The sequence below is a fragment of the Pseudorasbora parva genome, chromosome 18 (genome assembly GCF_024679245.1).
Source record: "Pseudorasbora parva isolate DD20220531a chromosome 18, ASM2467924v1, whole genome shotgun sequence".
Classification (NCBI taxonomy): domain Eukaryota; kingdom Metazoa; phylum Chordata; class Actinopteri; order Cypriniformes; family Gobionidae; genus Pseudorasbora; species Pseudorasbora parva.
The window spans coordinates 30,528,676-30,545,900 of NC_090189.1; the positions used below are offsets into that span (position 1 = coordinate 30,528,676).

General features: G+C 37.5%; 1 protein-coding gene across 3 annotated transcripts in view; it reads right to left on the bottom strand.

Annotated features, from left to right (window-relative positions):
* Positions 1 to 17,225, bottom strand: part of ebf1b (EBF transcription factor 1b) — a 160,419-nt gene that overhangs the window by 12,011 nt on the left and 131,183 nt on the right. For all 3 annotated transcript variants that reach the window (XM_067423863.1, XM_067423864.1, XM_067423862.1), the window contains exon 11: positions 10,889 to 10,977. In XM_067423863.1, the coding sequence (XP_067279964.1) occupies positions 10,889 to 10,977 (89 nt within the window). The remainder of the gene's footprint in view (positions 1 to 10,888; positions 10,978 to 17,225) is intronic.

Sequence of the window (17,225 nt, forward strand, 5' to 3'; positions counted from 1 at the left end):
ATTCATTGCACTGTTATAAATGTAAATCAATCATAAACCTTTCTTGGTCATAATGATAAAAAACTGAAATAAAATCTGTCTAAACGTAAAAAGTGTTGCATGCATTCTTTCATGAAATTTACAGCGAGTAGTTTAGGAGTTTTATATCTACTGATCATGGTTACCTGTGAAATCTTTTGTTAGATGTTTAAATTGCAGTACTGTTCTAGGCTTGGGCGGTAATACGGTAAAATGGTATACCGCGGGATCTAAAAATAGCAACGGTATCAGTTTCAATACCGTCAAACCGTCAAAAAAAAACAGATCAACTTACATATTGCTGATCAACAATTAATTATTAAATATTTAATAAGTTGAACTAATTAAACTATTTACATATTAAATACTATTTATTTATTTATTAAATGCCTAAATATGTGTATGCGTTGTTGTGACAGAGTGGATGAGAGAGAGAGAGAGAGAGAGAGAGAGAGAGAGAGAGAGAGAGAGAGAGAGAGAGGGAAAAGACGGCGAGTCGGGCACTGAGTTATTCGGTCTCGAAAAAGAACATCTGCAGTTTGGAAGTATTTTGGGTTTTGACGGTAAATACAGACGAGGCAATTTGCAAATTGTGCAACAAAAAGATGACCGCGAGAGATGGAAATACCTTGAACCTAAGGGCGCATATCCGAAACCACCATCCACTCACTGCTGCGTGGATGAAAAACTGAGCGCACCCTCGGACTATGCTGTAATATTGCTGAAGCCTTTTGTCACACAGCTGGCAATGTAAGGAATAAGCATGAACTCCACAAAAATCAAGTGAACATGGGACTCACAAAAAAAAAAAGTCAATTGTCTGACAATTGTCTCATAACGGTAAGCATAAAACGTGTAGAGAGTTTCTCAGGGGCAGGGGCTCAAATGTAAAAAATAAAATAAAAATATAGGCCTATATATATATATATGAGCCAAGCCAACAGTTTGGTGACGCTGTCTGAGCCTTACATCATAATGTTTTAATTATTCACGGTAATACCGTATACCGAGGTAAAATAGGGAGGAGGTTTGACGGTATCAAAATTTGGATACCGCCCAAGCCTATACTGTTCACACGGTCCTCAAACACAGCGTTCCCTTATACATGTCCGCGTGTGGGAGAAGTTAATGCAGAAGGGCGCTGCTCCAGCTAACCGAGTGACAGGCAGAAAATTGCTCCCCCCCCCATCTGAACGCAACCTTCACCAGGATCTTACCCCCTAAGCATGTGTGCGAGTGCTGTGTTGGAACATATTGCCTTCCAATCAGGCCTGGGGTGTGTCGCATCGCACACACAGACACACAAACGCACAAACAAAACTTGACGGGGGGTCAGGCTAGCAATGAGGAGTTTTAGTGCGCTGTCCAAGGTGCTAAATTCACTCAATTATGGCCGTGCTGGCACTGTGTTAACCTCTCATTATCGTCACGGGGAGCTGTTAGAGCGATAGATCCCGCGGAGAGAGCGAGGAGGCGGAGGAGAGTCCCTCTGCGGCCCAGTGTGGGGGAGCGTGAAAGGGATACTGGCGAGCGAAAGGCCCCGAATGAACGCGGGGCGGCCCGGAGGCAGTGAATTCCCAGTACGTGTGAGTTTAGCCAAAACATCAATCAGATGCAGCAGAAAAGATGAGGAGCAGAGGTCGATGATGAATACTGTAACAGCAGAAACACTGAGCTCTATACATCACAAGTGGAATATGTTTTTCTATGCCTTTGGACCACACTATAAAAAATGCTTTTTCGAAGTTGTAAATAAAAGATTATTGCCGTACAGTGTGTTTTAAAAAGAAAATACTGTTCTAGTTTCTCTACTCTAAAGTTTCATGTTTAATTCAAAGTGTTTCTCTATGTAATTGTTTGTGAAATTTCGTGCAATTTCTGAGTGAATATCATCTCTATGCCATTATGTTCTGTGAATTGTCCGTAAAGTCAAACGGTGCTCAGTTCAAATTCTGAAAAGTTGACTTTATTTTACTGTGCAGGCACATAAAACTCTATTGTATGCCCTATGAATGACAACAAAACTGATAATCAAACATAACTACAACAACAATTTTCACTCACCCTCAATTATTAGTAATTCGTTTCACAAACAATTACAAAGAAATGAGAAGACTGAATAAAACATGACATTTTTATGTACAAAAACTGAAATAGCCTAGAGTATTCATATAAAATGTTCTTAAATAATCTTTATTCAGAACTTTGAAAAATCATATTTTTACAGAGCCCATGCTTGAGTCCATTATTCTCTCGCAAACTGTTTGCGTTCCTCTGATAAACTTTGCGCTCCCTTGCAAAAAAACCTTTGCAAAGTTTGTGTTTCTCAGGGGAACGCAAAACATATGTGAGAGAACGCAAAAGCGTTGACTTATTTTTCCTCCTATGCCTTATTTTGTTTCTTCATCTAGATTTTAGACAATCCACAATTGTCCCAAATGGCACTGTAAGCAATAGTCCATCAAACAACTTCCTGATTATCATGATTGCCCCGACATGTGACCGTGCCACACTTTACAGGAAGTAGCACATCATGTTCGGATCAAGGGAGTAATCTAGCGCTCGGAAAGTGTTCCACCCATAGGGGCGGCCATTGCTAACCAAGCCATCACCTGCTGTTAGCATCCCATTGACTCCCATTCATTTTTGAGTCACTTTGACAGTGAGTAACTTTACATCTGAGGCGTTTAAAGACTCCAATTGTTTATTTATAAAGAAACACGACAATGCATAAAAGGCTCCATTACCTTGTATCTTACACTATCACCCCGTAGAAGCTGTTTTTGTAAAAATAGGCTAACGATTGCGTCATAACCACTGTTGAGAAATTACCGTATATACAGAAGGAGACGCTCGCAGGCAATCTTTTACTGTCTATGAGACAGTCGGGGGGACATGGAGACATAAAGTCTGATAAAGTCAAGGGGGAAGAATAGGGAGAAGCCCATAGTGAGCCAAAAGCAACGGGAGAAAATATTTAAACAACGTGATTCTGATTTCACTTTCCACATCTACTAGAAGACCTACAACTGTCCGACAGGAGGCTCACGTCACATCTACGCCCTCAAGCTCAGTCTGAGCCTGCGCAGTTCGCTCAGCCATCAGGAAATGAGTGCTCCTATACTGATCTCACTTTCCGCCGTTGAAGTCAATGGGATCGCTCCGTCCATTTCTTTTACTGTCTATGGTTCGGATCATCTTTTGATAGCCGATGAGCCCTGTACTGTTCTAAACTGTCTGCATTTGTTCACGGTGTTGATTAGATCAGATCTGACGCAGCATGACATCACACTCTGTTAATATGGTGACATCATAAACTGGTGACAACAACGTCATATGCAATGATATCAGCAATTCAGGTTTCCCAGAAAAGGTTTTCAGTCAATACGTGTTATAAAGTATCATCATGATCAAAACCTGTTGCATACAATCTTCTACATGCCTGGTGCCGTCTGATTGATCATTAATGTTTTTAGTAAGTAAACAGCATTTTAGTATAATTCTTCAGGTTATAGTACATGTCTATTTTCACAGGGAAATGTTCAATGATTTTAATAAAGGAAACGCAAGAATGACCTGTATATTGTAATATTTCATAATAAACACTCTCTGGACTGAAGCAGGTCAGGTTTACTTGACTATCCATCACTGTTTAGAAAAATCATGTTAAAATGTGAGTGTCAAATATGATACATTAAGCTTTCGAGGAACGTTTATTAGTTCATCTTTCAATCATCATTGTATTGCAGTGCATTATGTGTTTTCCCCCACATTAAAAATAAACAGAGCTTTGATTATAACACTAAGCACTTAAATATGATCGTAGTAAGATCGTAATATTATTGGGAGATATAGAATGACAACTGATATTTATATACATTTTATGTAAGTAGTGTGCTATACTGCTATAATATTTAATTTCATCTTAGGTTTTGGCCATATAAAACATCACCAACTGCACAGTTTGGACATCTGATTATTTTCTCCATTCAAATATGAGCTCTATAGTCTCACCATATCATACGATATAAGCAGTATGTATCAAAAATGATACTCAACAACAAAAAACATTATGCTTTCACTGGGAGGTGTGTGTGTGTGTGTGGGGGGGGGGGGGGGGGGGGCATGTTTTTAAGGACACAAATGTGTATAATGTCATGGGCATGACATAGGTATTACAAGGAGAGGGTGAAATATGAAGATTTTGGCCATGTCCTCACTTTTCAAAATGCTTATAAATCATACAGGATGAGTTTTTTTTAGAAAGTAAAAATGCAGAATGTGTCCTGTGATGGGTAGGTTTAGGGGCAGGGGGAGTGAGGATATAAAATACGGTTTGTACAGTATAAAAACCATTACACCTATGGAATGTCCCCATATGTCACAAAAACAAACGTGTGTGTGTGTGTGTGTGCGTGGGGACGTAGGGGTCTAAATGTTCAATAAATGGGTCATTATTTTGTAACATAGAGCATGAATTTTGGTCTTTTCTGCAGAACACTTTGAATAAAGTGCAGAACACTTTGAATAAAGTGAATGAGTCTTATGGACTCATTTTTATCATGTTTTTTTGAAGCTTTAACGTTTAAATGCTTATTTGTGTTTACAGAATCAATAAAGTCAACTGGAGTAACATGAGGGTAAACCATGACAGAATTGCTATTCCTTTAAGAACATAAATACAAAAAACGGATCAATAAAAGGACCAAAATGGGCAGGTTGTGTTGCTCCAGACCTCATTGTCAATGTAAATGTCCAGTAGAGCATTCACACTTCTGTTGTCCTCTCTAATCCTTTCATACGGGCTACTACACCGTCTGTCCTTCTCATGTGTGTCTGTGTCTGAGTTTGAACTGGGAACAACACACCCTCTATATAAAACTAAACTGAGAGGTTTACATGTGAGAAACACTGAAAAACCAACTGAAAAAAGCCACTTTTGTTCATCATGTCCGTAATTGTTTCTGTAATGACTGATAAAAATGTCAAAAACAAAAAAAATATTTATATTGCATGAGCTGTCCGGCAAATGTTCACTTAACCCAGACAAAAAAGGGTGTTTCACATTAAAAGCTGTGTGAATCTGGCTTGAAGGGTATAACAGAAAAAACTGCCAGAATAATTTGCCTGATTTGTTATTTTTTTACTTCCAAAATAAGAGTATTTTACAGTAAAATTACATGAAATATAATGTTGTGTTTATTACAGCTTTTCCCAAATATAGTAAGGAAACTATTAATCAATTTACAGGTTTTTACTGTAACATTTGTACGTTAAAATTAAGACAAATAACAAATATCCTACTTATTGGGAACAAATACAATAGCTTCAAAATAAGCAAATATTACTTGAAGTATTTAGTTTTGTATGTGTGTTTATTTATAATTTGAGAATTTTTATTTATTTAAGTTAATAAATTGATAAATGAATCATTAATCAGTCAGTCCATTTGGGGACAACCAGGTACGCCCAAATCCTCAAGGGTAAACATTGTTCATGAAGTAAGTATATTTTTATTCTTAAAAAAGTACTGGTTTAACGTTGTCTGTAATTATATAGTATATAATTAGCTTTATATAAAAACAATAGATGTCTATGGCATGCCCTCATTTAAATGGCTAGGTAAACAAATGTGTGTGTGCCAGTCTCTTTCTCTCCCTCTCTTTGGCGTCCCTGTGTTTGGTTGGTATGATTGAGGTGAGCAGTTGAAAAGAGAGCCCCGTCAACAAACTGTTATTACCTCAATAAGGACGAGAAAATCGATGGGGCGGAGAGGCACAGAGCATGTGTGTGTGTGTGTGTGTGTGTGTGTGGCGCCACCACTGCCAACGGGACAGCGGCCAAGACAAGAGAGATGGAGAGAGAGCGGGAGATTATGTATGATTCTCTGTTCCTCCATATGTCCGACCTCTTCATTGAGCTCAACACTGTTCTGAATGTCAGAGGTGCCAGTGTGCTGGAATAATTTCTCTTCCTCCTCTCAAGCACACACACACACACACACCCTCTGCTGTGACTCAATTACTGGTGGTGGAGCAATAATAAAGTCCGGCCAGCGGAGACTTCGATCGCTGACCTGCCGGGAGGCACCGCTGGACAGCTGACTTCACCATGATGGATCACCTCTGGGTGCCCGCGCTCTTAAACTCACCCACACACACACACACACACACCGCTCTTAAACATACATACACATGTATATAGTTCATCGCCAAACATACACACTTGTGAAATGAACAGTATAATCTCAACAAGCCAAACATACTCAATACTCTTATAAAAGTTGAATGTTGAAAGGGAACTTTTGAAGTTTCAGTGATTTTGCTTACTAGGACTTCCTGAATCAACATTATTGTTGGTTCTGGAACAATATTCCTATCAATTAATCAGATTTCAGGGCTAGAGAAAGGTGGACGTCTAGAGTGAGACTCTGATAGGTTGATTCTCAGCAACGTACTGTTTACCTATAATATAATATAATATAATATAATATAATATAATATAATATAATATAATATAATATAATATAATATAATATAATATAATATAATGTAATATAATGTAATATAATGTAATATAATATAATATAATATAATATAATATAATATAATATAAAATAATATAATATAATATAATATAATATAATATAATATAATATAATATAATATAATATAATATAATATAATATAATATAGAGGAAACGAAAATTAAATCAATAATATCTATATTTTTTTCCTAATGACTTATAAAAGTAGTATCAAAAAGATAAGGAAATATATTACATGTTTTGTTCAGAAAATATTTACAATAAATATTCAACAATAAATATCTCTGTCTATTTATAATATAATTAATATTATATAATGTGTTTATCAAATTATGCATTTTGTAATTAGTAGCAACAGTTAATGGGTGGGTATTTAAGTACAAAATGATTTTTAAAACTATATCTTTATCATTATAGTTATCATTCTAGGTGTGAATGGGTCTTAAGCCAGCATGTTGCTTTAAGGCCCTGATATACTCACAGCGAAGTCGTTTTTCCTTCTTCGTTTAGGGGTGTAAAGAAGTGGGGAAGGAGAAGGGTGTATACTGTTAGCAAACATCTCGGCTGAGGGCAGCGTTTAGATGAATATGTAAATATGTGATGCACGCTTTCCTTTCAATAACAAAAAGACAAAAATGAGAAAACAGCAAGTATTTTTAAATAAAGCATAATAATCTGATCATAGTAACGTGGATATGTTTGCATGAGCTCTGCAATTCGGCACTGTAGTAAAGTCATGCCACGTTTTTTTATATAGCACTTTATACAATAGATCAGAGATGGACAAAGTACACAACTCTATTACTTGAGTAAAAGTAAAAGTACTACTGGTCAAATATTACTCCGTTACAAGTGAAAGTTGTAAAAACAGATTTTCACTCAAGTAAAAGTACAGAAGTATTTGTTTTCAAAAGTACTTATGTATCAAAGTAAATTTCCTTTTTTATGCCAATGCATTATTTTATTATAGTTGTATAAATGCACACTGTCATCATGGTTTAAGTCATTCAGTGATGCTCCATCTGACGTACTAGCATACGACTAACTTAAACTCATTTAAATAGTTGTATATAAGTTACAAAGCTCTTTACAAAGCTGATGTCACTGTAAGGCCGAATGCACGGATCCAATACACTGATACACTTCTGATATTCTCCCAACTTTACTCTTCTCTTTCTCCCAGATGTTTATATTTTTTATATTTTATAAGACATGCTGTATGCCAACACTTTTTGTATGTGTATGTGTATTTGTGTATGCCATTTAAAAAAAAACCTGAAACATACTTTCAAAGTATGGCTATGGGTGCACACACTTGTGCCTAAGAACCATCTTCTTCCATTTTGCTTTGAACTGATCAGTGTTCAAAAAAAGTTGGGAAAATGTATGACCCTATAAGAGTGATTCCCGACAGACTGTCTAAAACAACAACACCAACAACAACAAAACCTTTTAAAGAAGGAAAAAATCATCCTCCGACTTTCAGAGCTGCAACAGAAACGACTTTCGACCTAGATAGAAATGTAGTGGAGTAAAAAGTACGATATTTGTCTTTCAAATGTAGTGAAGTAAAAGTCATAAGTTTCCAGAAAAAAGAATACTCCAGTAAAGTACAGATACTCAAAAAGTGTACTTAAGTACAGGACTCAAATAAATGTACTTAGTTACTGTCCACCTCTGCAATAGATAGCTTAAAATCAAGCAGCTTCACAGTATTAAACATGAAAAGCAGTGCCAGTGTCTCATTTCATCATAATTACAACTGAACATTTAACATTTTCCATTGTCATTGCCGGCATTACTGTGATTGTTTTTTAATGAATGTGTAGAGCAGATGAATGAATGAAACACTTCCACCATGCATTGCAGAGATACGGTTTGTTTTCTTCCAGTGTGAATCTTTTCGTGTCTTTTTAGACTTCCTAACTGATTGAATCTCTTGTCACAGTGTAAACGCTTGTAAGGTTTCTCTCTGCTGTGGATTCTGTGGTGCAGTTTTAAGCACTTCGCTTTAGTAAAAGTCTTCTCACACTCAAGCACATATTCTCTCACACCAGTATGTATTTTCTGATGTACTTATAAATTACACAGCACTGAAAAACTATTTCCCCACACAGAACATGAATGTGGCTATTCCTTTGTATGAACTCTCAGGTGTGCCTTCAGGTTTGATGCCCAAAGAAATGTTTTACCATTGTCACATTTTCCAAAATGTGAAAGGACGTCACATCCGTTCATTCTTTGATTTCGCTTGAGGTATATCAGACCTTTAGTCCTAAACTTTAGGCCTAAGCTGATGTCTAACCCGAATACCCCCCAAAAGGATTTCGATAGAAATGTTGTTCCAGGACAAACAAGAAAGTAGATACAGGAACACGTTGTACTTAGTGAAATCTAAGCCAATGTTTTCTGACATCTGACCTTGTCCTGGTAAAACTGAGATTTGAACTGTGAATCACAGTGATTGAACAAAGTTTTATGCCATATTTCTAGATCTCCAGCACAACACATGCAAACTAAATCACTCCATCCAGCGACTCTAGCTTATTTGGACTATTTAGACAACTAAACAACAAGGTTTTAATAAGACCAAATAGCCCAACCTGAAAAACTGTCAAGGCACAATATAGAGTACCTGTTACACCATAGAGGATCACATTACAACAAACACAACACATGCCTCGATATACATGTAGAAGTAGAACAACAGCAACAGACAGAATTTTTTTTCCATGATGCAACTCTTTCTGTCCTTTTGCAACAGACTCTAATGTTCATCCAAGCAGAATTATTACCATATGAGTTTCATCACCAAGACAATGATGACATAACCACGCAGGCCGCCATCTCAGTCCTTTATAAGTGAGAATCATTACTTTGATGTTATAGCTAATGCTGTAGCACTCTTTCTGAATCAAGGAAAGAGGATCTGGAAGCACTTAATAGTGATGGCAGAATGTCAGATGAAATGCATACAGCTATATATTGATTCATGATTCAGCCCACCCAACATGGATTCTTGATAAACCTGTTGGTTCAATCGAGTCACATACACCGATCAGGCATAACATTATGACCTAATATTGTGTTGGTCCCCCTTTTGCTGCCAAAACAGCCCTGACCCGTCGAGACTAGAGACTAGACTCCTGAAGGCGTGCTGTGGTATCTGGCACCAATATGTTAGCAGCAGATCCTTCAAGTCCTCTAAGTTGCAATGTGGGGCCTCCACGTATCGGACTTTTTTGTTCAGCGCATCCCACAGATGCTCAATTGGATTGGGATCTGGGGAATTTGGAGGCCAAGACAACACCTCAAACACATTGTTGCACTCCTGAAACGATTCCTAAACCATTTTTGCTTTCTGGCAGGACACATTACCCTGCTGAAAGAGCCCACAGCCACCAGGGAATAACCGTTTCTATGACAGGGTGAACATGCTCTACAACAATGCTTCGGTAGGTGGTACGTGTCAAAGTAACATCCACATGGATGGCAGGACCCAAGGTTTCCCAGCAGAACATCACACTGTCTCCGCCAGCTTTCCTTCTTCCCAAAGTGCATCCTGGTGCCATGTTTTCCCGAGGTAAGCAACGCACATGCACCCAGCCATCCACGTGATGTACAAGAAAACATGATTCATCAGACCAGGCCACCTTCACCCATTGCTCTGTGGTCCAGTTCTGATGCTCACGTGCCCACTGTTGCCGCTTTTGGAGGTGGACAGAGGTCAACATGGGCACCCTGACTGGTCTGCAGTTATACTGCTCCATACGCAACAAACTGCGATGCACTGTGTATTCTGACACCTTTCTATCAGAAGCAGCATTACATCTTGAGTGATTTGAGCTACAGTAGCTCATCTGTTTGATTTGACTGCAGCCTTCGCTCCCCACGTGCATCAATGAGCCTTGGCCACCCATGACCCTGTCGCCTGTTCACCACTGTTCCTTCCTTGGACCACTTCTGATAGATGCTGACCACTGCAGACCAGGAACACCCCACAAGAGCTGCAGCTTTGGAGGTGCTCTGACCCAGGTGCTAGCCATCACAATTCGGCTCTTGTCAAACTCGCTCAAATCCTTACGCTCACCCATTTTTCCTGCTTCTAACACATCAACATTAACATTAAGGACAAAATGTTCACTTGCTGCCTAACATATCCCACCCGCCATGAAGAGATAATCAGTGTTATTCACTTCATCTGTCAGTGGTCATAATGTTATATATTAAAGAAACATTGTGACATTTTCCCTTCAATCAAGACAATTATTTAATTTAGCTCAACAGCACATTTTAGTGTAATAGTGGAAATGTTATTCGTACCTTTGGTAGGCGTTCAGGGTCTCCTGGATGTCGAGGTATCACTTTCTGTAACCGCTGAAAACCGTAGTCTATGGTGGGCTCGTTCAGGGCTACAAAAAAAAAAAAAAAAAAAAAAAAAAAAAGCAGAGACGAAGCCATTAATTTTATGTAATTTTAGAAAATACAGTTTTTTTTCCTATTGATTTTTTACATTTAACACTAGTACATGGCTGATCGTTTCTGAGACTGCATTTTTAGAACAAAACTGAACATGGATATTTAGTTTTTTTCTTTTTCTAAATATACAGCTACAACCTAGAGTAATAACGTTGTAGAAAATGCAATATTAATATATAAAACGGTTCTAATGGAAGTCATTTTAAATTGTTAAGAATTCTTACACCCATGTTAAGTGCAGGAAGCGAATACAGCATGTAATCTTAGGACATTTATGTTTTTACATTTAGCGCAGCAATTACTTTGCATAAAGTCTTTATGCTGTCAAAAACGTGAAAGCCTGTCTGTCACTCAGTTTGAGTGAGGGATGAGATGGAGGACAAGAGAGATATTAACAAGCTATCTGACACCATTTTTTCCGGTAATGGACAGAAAATGGAAAGAAGAAGATCTGTTTATGATGGCACTGTTTGTAAAGTGCCACAGCTTTAAGAGCCAACTTAAAAGTAGGGGACCAAACAAAAACTCCTGATGGCAGTTATAACCAGCTCAGACAAACTACAAATCCTAAAAAGAGAGATTATATATATAAAAATGTGTGTGTGTGTGTGTGTGTGTGTGTGTGTGTGTGTGTGTGTGTGTGTGTGTGTGTGTGTGTGTGTGTGTGTGTGTGTGCGTGTGTGTGTGTGCGTGTGTGTGTGTGTGTGTGTGTGTGTGTGTGTGTGTGTGTGTGTGTGTGTGTGTGTGTGTGTGTGTGTGTGTGTGTGTGTATGTGTACACATACATATATGTGCGCACGTATATACGCTTGATGTTAAAATGTCTTTTTTTTTTTTTCTTTAAAAAACTTTGGTCAGATTCAATCTAAATCGCATAACCTCCACCACAACAACAACAGATAATACCTAAAGGTAAAACACAATTTATACAAAAAAGAAGGGGGAAAAGCCAAGCATTTATTTTGGATGATGTTTCAACAATATTGGAACATTTAATGAATCCTTTTACAGGAGCTTATTATACATTCATAACAGCATGTGTCATACAGGTGCCGAGCTGTGTGCTGTCCTCTGTGTTTTTTGGTTAGCATGTGGTTAAAAAACATAATGGGATCTAAAACTGGCATCCGATTAGGCCCAAAATATGAACATGTATTGCAAAACATGTCAAATGAGTGTCTGGTCCCAAGGCGAAGGATGGATGTGTGAGGAGAAAGAGAGAAAAGAGGAAGAGAGAAAGAGAGAGTGGTTAGGACAGTTTGAGTGTGAGGGAGTGTGAGGGGCTGCTGGGCCATGAAACGGAGGTACTTTCCTGTCGGTTGGAGCAGATGGTTAAGATACTGTAAATTCTGTTTAAGTTATATTGAAGTTAGTACGTGGCAATTAAGAACATGTAGGTTAATGGCTGTATAAGTGCTGCTGTTCACAGTTATTACCGTAATAAAGGACCTTCAATTACACGTTTCCTTGGAAATGTTGGTTGATAATATCTAATTAATCTGAAACACCTGTCTGGATGAAGGAGAAAGAAATGCGGTCAGGAACCGGTATATGTGTGTGTGTGTGTGTATTCCTGTGTGCGGGGCATCTGTTAATAAAGTGATATGGAGATGGATGAGTCAGTGCGCTAGGAAACACATTCACATGCTTGTATGTGTCAGGAGTACTTCACTCCTCTCTTATTGCCATTGATTTCTACATTGTATCCAATCCTCTCACTCAGCCTGGGGAAAACATTCACTTACCGAGAGACCTAGAGGTCGACAGAGAGGATAGCGGAGAGAGAGAGAGAGAGAGAGAGAGAGAGAGAGAGAGAGAGAGAGAGAGAGAGAGAGAGAGAGAGAGAGAGAGAGAGAAAGGGGTTTCCAAAACGTGCGGAGAAAGATAAAGGATTGTTTTTCACAAGGAATTATGTTAAAGAATTGACCATAATTTACCCTATTTTAATACTTCAATGAAATAAGCTTTGAAACATTATTCTATTCTATTCTATTCTATTCTATTCTATTCTATTCTATTCTATTCTATTCTATTCTATTCTATTCTATTCTATTAATAATGTACCATCTACATTATTAATAATAACAGAATTAGATTTTATTAGATTTATTACATGCATTTATGATATTAAATTATTATATTATATTATTAAACACAACTTATTAGTCAAATTATGCATAAAAAACCAATAGCAATGCATTAAATAGAAAAAAATAACAGTACAACATTTAGTGTTTTTTTTATTCATTTTTTTTAAAATAAAATTGCGGGCCACTGCGTGCCTAACTTGGGGGGTGGGGTGTGTGTGTGTGTGTGTGGGGGGGGGGGGGGGGGGGGGGGGGAGTTTTTTGGAGCCACGTTCCAGCCTCCTTTAGAAAAATAACCCTATGAGAAACTGTGTATTTGAAGAAGATGTTTCTTATGAAAGAACCTTTCCTCCACTTTCAACACAGGCTAATACTGCGGGTCAACGTGTCCCTCAAGAGAATATGAGTTTCCAATTTGATATACTTTTTTGATTTGGTCACCGCTCACCACATCCTCTAACCTTCACTTTAAGGAACACAGAGATAGCAAGGGCATTGAGACCTATAAAGTCAATTTCTATAGAGGAAATAATCCCTTAAAATACTTCAGGGGTCTAACAAGGGACAAACTCAAGAGAATGAAGTTGAAGCCCTTCAACTATTTAAATATCTCTAGTTCTCTTCCTAAAATGGGGAAGTGGGATTGTTGCTGGCCTGACTTTTCATTGTAGCCAAGTGCAGTATTCACTACATGTGAAACAAGCGCTAACCACACGGTAAGTATTTATAGTTTGGCCCAACTCCACTTCTTCAAACTGTTTTATTGTTTTTCTCGTATTAATACCACATGGCATCAATTTGCACAGGGATGTTGGTTTATAGTTCTCCCTTGGTAGCTCTAGCGGTTAAATAGCCAAAAATAGCCTAAGTGAGAGAAGTATCTAACTGTATAGCTAATTTAGCAGCTCAAAATGTTTCAGAAGGGAGTTGTTAAAAGAATAACCATTCAAGAATAACCAAACTTTGAACCATGGAATTATGTGCTAGCATATCAACGGAGAGCAATCCAATGCGGCTACTGTAGTTCTGCTTATAGAGTCGATATCACATATTGACACGATCCTAGCTTTGGGATACTTTAAAGGACGTGGTAATCTGACGGCTTATGTGGTACGGCTGGTCTAAATGATCTGAACTTAATGGATTTGTAAGAAATTTGGGAATTGCTTTGTGAAAGAGATTTAGATAAGTAAACATCTTGAGCCAAAGCAAATATTGTTTTCTAGTGTCCGCAAAGAGAATGTTGGATCAATGAATCGTCTGTGAGCTGTCAGCACAAAACCATTGGCTGATACTGTCATACTGATATGACTAGAACATCATTGGCAATAAATTAATGAGCAAATATGCCCCCGCCCTTTGCAATTCACTTATTTCTATCCCTCGCTTTCTGAGAAGAATCTCTTGCAATCACAGAGATCAATGCTTATTGAAATTTTATGAGGGCAGATCTAGGCCTCATCATATTTCACTATAATGACCTGGCGGAGAGAAAGTTGTGAATAGAGGATAGTGGTGAAAGAGGAGACGGGGAAAGATGAGGTAAGTCATCATTTAATTTGAGCATAGTAAAGTGGTATGATGGGTAGTAGTTGGGTACATAATTGCCTATTGCACATACATTCACTTTACAATGGAGGCCAAGTCACACAAAATCTAATAGTCATAAGATTAATAGATTAAAAAGACAATACTGCTTTTTATTAGGGCTGTCGATTGAATATGTTAATTTAATTAATTAGTTATGAAAAAAATAGAGTGAATAAAATTATTTAATGCAACCAGCACGGCCCTAAAAGTCAAGATATCAGAGCATTTTTGCCCTGATTTTTTGTCCATATGATATAGTTGAGCAATATCACACGAGTAACGGACGCAAACTTCACACGAATGCTGTTTTTGTTCCGAATTTGCAATATCCTGCAAATGTGATATTGATTTTATACAACAGTTCAGTAAATAAGATGCTATAATTTAGATGAAATATTGTATATTTTTGCTGAACTTTGCAAACTAATATATTACCTGTAAAGCCAGAACTGTTGCACGTCTCCAAGCAACACACAGCAGTGCTTCGTATCTGAACGAATCTGCATTTTGAGCGAATCAATCAGGTGAACAAAGGATTCAATGACCCATTCATAAAGAGAGCCATTTACTTCAGTCCTGGAGGAATCAGCCGTCCGTCCAAACGAATCGAATGAATGAATGACTCAATGGGCCCTATCATACACCCAGCGCAATGCGATGCCAGGTGCGACACAGTTATCATTTTTACCTCCAGCGCCACGTTGTTTAAATAGCAAATGCACTCACGGGTATACTGGTCTGAAAACAAGGTGTGTTATTTTTTATGTTATTTAAAGGACAGTAATAGTATTGTTCTGCTGTAATGTTAGTAATGTGCACCTATAGGCAGGTGCACAATGTGTGTACATTCTGCTTATTACACACACAGGGATGTGCAGCAGCACACAAAATTGTTTTTAAATATAAAAAATTAAAGGATTGCTCTCTTGAGAAGCATTAAGTCTTTCTACTTGCACATTCCGACATGTAAATAGTGAAGGGGCAATGGGTCTTTGATAAAAACGTGATATTCTCAGCTTTTTGCTCAAAATGTTGCTTTTTTAATGAAACTTACTCATATTTAAGTGTTGAAAAAAATAAAGAATTCATGAAGCTAGAATAACATGTTTTATTTTGTTAGTCTGTTTATTTTACAAGTAGAGGCTCTGTTCTTTCTTTTGATTTATTACATGTTCAGATATTCATGCAACAAAACTATTCTGAGGGCCTTGAAACTTTTGTGGAAATGTTCAAAAACGCTCGCGGTGGCTGGCAACTTTTTTTTTCAAATGCTGGCGGGGAAAGAGTTAATTTGCAATTAATTTGATTCAATAATCACATCATGTAATTAATTAGATAAAAAAAAGTATTTTATAACTTTTTTATGCCATTAAAACTATCTAATTGTGCACATCGAACACAGCAAATATAATGAAATATATCGAAACTAGTTATATTCTAGAACCAGTGGAAATAAATTCTAATTCAGGGTTATCGGGTCAAAGATAATGTATCTACTGTATAATAAAATCAATTCTATTCAAAAACCAGCTAAATCAAATCAAATCAAATCCAATCAAATGGAAAGATATTAAATCAAAGTAAATTAAGAAAATCTATAATAGAATCAATTCTATTCATGAACCACCAGACCAGCGGCTCTGGCAGCACTAACATTGTATAGGCTACTGTAGATCGTCTTTCACATTTTATTTCACTTAAGTGTCTAAATCAAATCAAAGAAGCTGAATTAAACTGAATCAAATCAAATGAATCAAATCTATAAAATAAATGATTATATTCTACAACCGGCTGGTTGAACGGCCTGTCGGCACTAACAAGCTAAATTGATCTGAATGAATCAAAGTCAATGAATTAAAAAAAAGGATCAAATCTATAAAAGAGTTGATTATGTTCTATAACGAGAAGACATGATCGGTCTGTATGGATCACTAAAAATATTCATAAAACCCAAAAGTACTGAAAGGGACTAAACTAAATATTGAATCTAAAACAGAATCTACAACCAGCGGGCAACACTATGACGCATGGGACTTTCACTAAAACAATGCTTAACAAGAATGTCTGAATCAAAAGCTACTAACTAAATCAAAGCCATACGGATTGAATCGAATTGAAAGTTATCAAATCAATAGCAATACTGATTTTATTCTTGGAACAAGCGGGTCCGTGACTGTGACAGCAGCACTGTGAGTGTATGGATCGTTTTTAACTAAAATCCCTATCCTTTTCCTGCTATAGTACTGCAGTAATGAGCAAGGGAATGCCACCACTTCCCTCCCCCTCTTCACCTCCTTCCCTCCTTCTTCCCAGAGGGTGCATGTACCCCCCACCCCCCAGGTACGAGCTCAAGGCAAGAGCTCTGGGGGATCAATACCCACGGCAGTGGAGCGTTCAATACCTCTGAATTATTGCTTCATTCTTCCCCCCTATTATAGATGAGTTATTTTTTTCCAAGCCACACCACTTTAAGATCAATAGAGAACAATCTTATTCTTGTCTTTC